Raw genomic sequence first — 6,093 nt, forward strand, 5'->3', positions numbered from 1 at the left:
GTATTCACATTTTTGCCACCATTTTGAATTTAGGCTGTCACAACAAAATGTGGAATAATTAAAGGGGTATGAATACTTTCTGAAGACACTGTATTATCAACGCCTCTGTCTCTGTATAACCATTGCATCTCAACTGGCCCTTGTAATAGCGTAGAGCGGTAGAAAATAACCGTGCCTCCATATACCATTGCCATAGCATATCATCACATTGCCGTAGCATATCATCACATTGCCGTAGCATATCATCACATTGCCGTAGCATATCATCACATTGCCGTAGCATATCATCACATTGCCGTAGCATATCATCACATTGCCGTAGCATTGAGTAGACGGTTCCATTTGTTGACTTTTGTTTTCCTAATTACCTTGTTGATGTTATTATGAGGTCTGGTTTGTTATCCTGAGGGTGCACAGTAATGACATTTACAGCTCATGTTAATGTTGTTCTCTGTGGCTTCTCTAGAGTGTATTCATAGGAGTAAAGGGGCAATCCGCAGTTAAAACAAAGTGTGCATCCCTGCCACTGTTTAGGTAAAAAGCTGAGGGATGGGGATGGATAAATGTAACCACTCTTTCTATTCTGACCTCAGGACATGGTTTAGGGAGTATACTCTTGTTGTAATGTCTGCCTTTGCTGTTGGCCAAGTCGAGCATTTTTGCAATGGGCCACGTAGGCCTGTCCTACTACTGTTCCTGGCTGTGTCAAATGGAGCCAGTCACCTCTCTTGACAAGGAAATGCTGCTTTAGCCTACTACAAATACAGTCCAGTGATTACTGTATTGTCACGCAATAGGATACTTCATGTTGATTTATGATGTGAAGGGATTGATTTAGAGGTTGTCCAGCTTTCTCCCTCATTATGAATGTCAATCATCTCTTATCAATTCCTTTGACACCAGCTTTGTTTTTAGCCAACCTGCATCACCATGGCAGTCTGAATGCATTTAAATAAGGTCACCTTATAGGGGCAACCAAAAGTTGAAACAATAACAAAGGCAATTCCCTGCCCTTGTTTTGACAAAAAGCAGAGGGATGGGGCTGAAGAAATGTAACTACTCTCAAATTCATAGATGGAGCTATGGATGTAAGGACTGACCATCCATGATATCACAATTATAGTTTTAACCATGTTGTGAGGTTGTATAGTGTTTTGTTTAAATTTACTTTAACATTGAAGTAATATATATCTTTTTAATTTTTTTTTATTTCACCTTTATTTAACCAGGTAGGCCAGTTGAGAACAAGTTCTCATTTACAACTGCGACCTGACCTGAGAGAGAGCAAAAAAGCAGTGCGTCAAAAACAACAGAGATAAACAAACGTAGTCAATAACACAATATATATATCTATATATATATTTGTGGTTCTGATGGGGTTAGACAGTTAAACTAAGCTCATAATGGATTTATGTTCTATTGTTCAAGAATCAATACAGTATCTTTAATGTATAACTCCAAAATAAATGTAGCAACTGCAGATTGCGACTTTAAGGTCAAAAGCATTGTTTTAGCAATTTAAGCGCATGATCATGTGAACTAAAAGTGCGCGAAATTAAATGACAGAGTCCTAAATCGACTGACTATGGTCATGACGCTGTGCAGATGATTTCAGCACCACGAGCGCAGGAACAGCTCCACACTATTTTACATGCTAGTGCTGAAGTGCTTACACGCATGTGATGACTAACAGAAAGTAAGTAGGGGTTCAAGGCGCATATAGGTACTGTATGCGGAGTCAGTTTTTCGCCTAAATATATTGTTCCGTTTATTGTTCGCGTATCTGTTGGTATACCCTTGATGTTATACTGTAGACGTTTTAATTTCCCCTACGCTTTTCAGAAGCAGAGGAGCCTGTAGGAGGCGATGTAGACTCCAGTGACGAATGTGGAACACAGATGTGCATCCAGTGTGTGTGTGAGAGAGAGAACCATAGACTGTAAAAAGAACAGAGTACAGCTTTTGCATTGTGTGCTAGGCTACGTCATTGTGATCCCCGAGAATTCTCTCTGCTCCTCACATCTTCACTCCGACCGGTCCTCGACTCTGAAACGGCTTCGACTAGATAGTATCACCAGGTAAGCGATTAAAACATATATTTCCCCCTCAAACAGTCTGAAATATACGTTCCTATTGTTCTCTTAAATGTCTGTCTCTTGAAATTACCCTACATTATGGTAATGACCATGTCTTGTGTTTCATGTAAGGGAATTCATTTAATTGGGCTATAAGAATTGTAGTAGTCTATGATATAAGCCAATCTCCATGATCTCATATTGATACTATTCACATAGGAACTTTTGCGGTAAATTTATTGGAATTGTATGGAATTTAATGATGTCTCTCGTCCAACTATAATAATAATTCTGATTTCTGTTCATTGGAGCCATGAATTTGTTGTTATCTCAAAACTGAAGCGCAATTACGCACGGCTAATAGTCCTTTCAATTATTTAAATAATTGAATCGGGCGTGCCATGAATGGTGAGCCTATACACGGAGGGCATATATGCTACTGTACCCCCCTGCTCAATGTCATTGGCGTATTGTATAGTAACATTTTGCTACTGATCTCAAAGGGGTTTTAATTTCCATAGGTCAATCTAATGGGACAATCGAGGCGTTTGATTCCATTTGCCTCGTCGCACTGAGGTTGGAGAGAAGGACATTAGCCTACCACCCCGAAGTGAAAATCAAACCCCAACGAAATGACAACCAAGGAGTCAGAGAATGTGGGTCTCTCCATACCACTGTGCATCTACAACGGTGCTTCCCAAACCAACGGCACCTGCATGGACCAAATGGACCGCTTCTTCCAGCCGTTCTCCTCTACATTTGCGCTCATGGTGCTGGTGGCCATGATCATTGGGATAATATTGGTTTCCCTGGCAGCATTTCACTTTAACAAGAGGAGGATGAAGAAGAGAAAGATCCAGCGTGCCCAGGAGGAATACGAGCGTGACAACCGCAGCCCGTCCACCAAGGCGAAGAGAGAACCCACGAGACCATCCATTATTGTCCGACCGTCGCCTCCAGATAGCGAACACCGGCCACACTCCGTTGTCCAAAATACCAGTTGTCACATTCAGGAGGACCCTGGTACCTTACCCATTGCAAAGAATGAGTCAGAATTGGATATGCCACACATTGAGAAAGGGAATGGACAAGTCCTGGAAACGGTCATCTTGTCTTGATAACGCTGCAGTTGAAAATGTTGGGACTTTGTAAATAGACAACATATCCACGTTATAGTTCAGGTGTAACTGACTGAAAGAAACTCTTAACATCAATTTGGGATTAACTGGGATAAGCAATATGGCACAAAAATAAACACTATGACCTCAAGGAACTATGTTTGCCATTTCATCATAAATCACACTGAGTGGATTAATATCTGTGCCACGTTTATAAATCGTGTATTAAAGTAGAATAATTCAGTATATTATAATACATTTGTGGGATCATTTCAGCAAAGGACCATTTGGTAAAGTATTCTACAGTGAAGACAGGCTATGCGTGAAGGATAATGATGCCCACTAGAAAGAGCGCTGTCTATGGTGCTGAAATGTATATTCATGTGCCGCTAGCACATTTCCTTGTGTAGATGTAAATTGCTAGTCGTCCTTGAAGTATTCTAAAGTATTTATTTCTACAACTACTATTCTACTCCTGGACTTGCAAATTGTAGAATTAGATTTCTAACTAAAGGACTATTCCCCTAAAAGTTCCCTCATCATTTTTTAAAAGTAACTGTCCAGTGACAATCTCACTTTTAAAAGTTCATATTCTGTTATCTCATACCCAAATAATGTTGTTGACTTTTCCTATACACGTATTTGTGACCAAAGCATAAAAATAAACCTCAAACTTATTTCTCAAACAGACCATTTCGAAAATGCTTACTATTTCCTCAGAGGATGATGTCATCCTCCTGAGGAGAATGAGCTGGTCAATCAACAGTCTATTTGCATTAATATTTCTCAGAGTGATATGTGCACAATTCTGTTGTTGGGGTACACCCACACCATTCCAACATATAAAAACATACTTAATTACCTTTTTTTTTTTTAAGAAAACTATTTCACTCATATTGTAATGAATTATAGGTCATATTTAATAGAAATCTGGAAACACTGGACAGTTACTTTAAAACCAGTACCACATAACAAGATTGACTTTATACATCATTCAGTAGCTACTGTCAGGCTTGAAATGGGTGACAGCACATTTAATGTAATATGCTCTGGTGACCATGCATTCCTCTTAGTGTTAATCCATTTTATTTTATTTCGACAACGCTTTCAAAAGAAAAGCAAGTAGATGTCGAAAGATGCCTTAAGAGGAACTAGACTCCGATTGGCATGTGCTATGTATGGCACCCTTTTCCAAAGTTTTACAGAAGCTATCAAATAAAGCTTTTAAGTCGTGTTTGAAAAGGTTTCACAAACCTACTTCAGGCTTTTTGGTTTTGTTAAAAGTGTGGCAAGAGGCTTAAGTTGTAATTTTGTTGCAATTAGTTAGTGCAGACTGCATTTAAAAATAGACTCAGATCATTATTTTCAGAGTTACATAGTTTAATTTAAATGATGTATTTTTATTGGTAGTTGATCATCTGCGTTTAGTTTGTAATAATGCACTCTTACAGATGTCATGAACTTTCATGTGCCAGGTGATAGCTGTGGGTCTTAATATAGCACTTTCACTATTTATAATGTATCCTCTGAAATGTAATAAATCGTGAATCATAAACAAATATTTCTTAACGCTTTTTGTCTTTGTAATGCAAGTGACATTTTGTCTCTTTTTCTACCTCAAAACAAACCGAATATTTTTGAAATATGTAGCCTGTAACATAATTTAACATTGTGACGCTGGAAAAACCCCTATGTTTTCTGAGCTTCACTTTTGAGTGAATCCTCTCAAAGAACCTCGGCTCTACCCATAACCACAGACCTACCCTTGACTTGAGTCTAAAGCCACGTCCACTTCTCTTCTGATTGGCTGGCTCATTGGGGAGTTGAGTGCTTTGACAGGTTCTCCTCTAAGAGGGGTCTATGGCAGCGGGCCAGGAGCAGTCACTCCCAGTGAGACTGGGGCCCATGGCCAGGTGCCAGGAGAGCATGTTCCTAATTGTCTCCTCAAAGACAAGCCCTGGGGCCCTCATCCCTGGCTGGGCTCCAGCTCCTACTGGACATACTGCTGCTGGGAGTCTCTCAGCGGAGCTGTCCCCAGACTAATCTCCTTGGAGAGTGTGGGGACAAATAGATCCCTGCTATTTACTCTTTGTGAGTTGGATTTGCATTACAAGGTTATAAAAGCGAAAACTCAAAACGAGCTGCATATTTAGTTGATTACTGTTTTTAGGGCTGATATGTGTATGGACACGTTTTGAGCTCAATGGATTGGACAAAGGAACCTCAAACGGAACTGTCTAGTTTTACATGAAGAAAGATGATCGGTTTAAAAATCCACTTTTCTAGGTGTTTAAAGCATACTGTACATTGTCTGGAGTGGATACCCGCCCCGTCCATTACCCCCCACCTGGTGGGTTGAGTGCTGAAGCTTCTATATAGTCTGTTCCAGCATGTTGCATACCATATTCCTCTGTCAAAAGCCCTGCTGCTCATCCTTAGGGGATGCTCATCCAAGAATGTTTAGTGATATACTATTCACCTGCCCTTCACAGGCAAAGCCCAGGGAATGATTTATGAGCGAAGCCCTCAGTGAAGCGGTAAAATAAAAAAAAATACAAAAAGAGGGCTCGATATCACGACACTCAAAGATAAAACTGAGATCAGTCCTTGCCAGGCAATTTAACAGCTGTGCTAAGTGAAGCCTTGGTGTGGAGAAAAACATCCATCCAGTGTGAAGGCAACATGAGTCAGGTAGGCTGAGATTCTGGAAAGACATCAGTCCCTAGTTGCCTGGGGGACAGAGGTATCACTCCTGACACTTTTGTGGGAGTAGAGTGCCTGTCGGGCAGACGCTGTCCTGCCTGTGAGCCCAGCTACCTGCAGTGACGTGAGCCGCCTCCCCAGCGAATGGGTAGCCAGGGAGGGCAGCTGCCTCCTTACAGTGCCCTAGTGTATATAAA

The 6,093-nt window shown here is 40.6% G+C and overlaps 1 protein-coding gene across 3 annotated transcripts; it reads left to right on the forward strand.

Annotated features, from left to right (window-relative positions):
• The first annotated feature begins 1,271 nt into the window (after positions 1-1,271).
• Positions 1,272-4,752, forward strand: yk005 (LOC399947 homolog). Of its 3 annotated transcripts, none has more exons than XM_014137203.2 (3): positions 1,272-1,696; positions 1,979-2,078; positions 2,597-4,752. In XM_014137203.2, the coding sequence occupies exon 3, from the start codon at positions 2,708-2,710 to the stop codon at positions 3,191-3,193; it is 486 nt and encodes a 161-aa protein (XP_013992678.1). In that variant the 5' UTR covers positions 1,272-1,696; positions 1,979-2,078; positions 2,597-2,707; the 3' UTR covers positions 3,194-4,752.
• Positions 4,753-6,093: the final 1,341 nt, after the last annotated feature.

The sequence above is a fragment of the Salmo salar genome, chromosome ssa13 (assembly GCF_905237065.1).
Source record: "Salmo salar chromosome ssa13, Ssal_v3.1, whole genome shotgun sequence".
NCBI classification, from domain to species: Eukaryota; Metazoa; Chordata; class Actinopteri; order Salmoniformes; family Salmonidae; genus Salmo; species Salmo salar.

What these genes read in the sequence shown, in the direction of transcription:
- yk005 (XM_014137203.2), top strand. Translation starts at nt 2,708, where the DNA reads ATGACAACCAAGGAGTCAGAGAATGTGGGTCTCTCCATACCACTGTGC.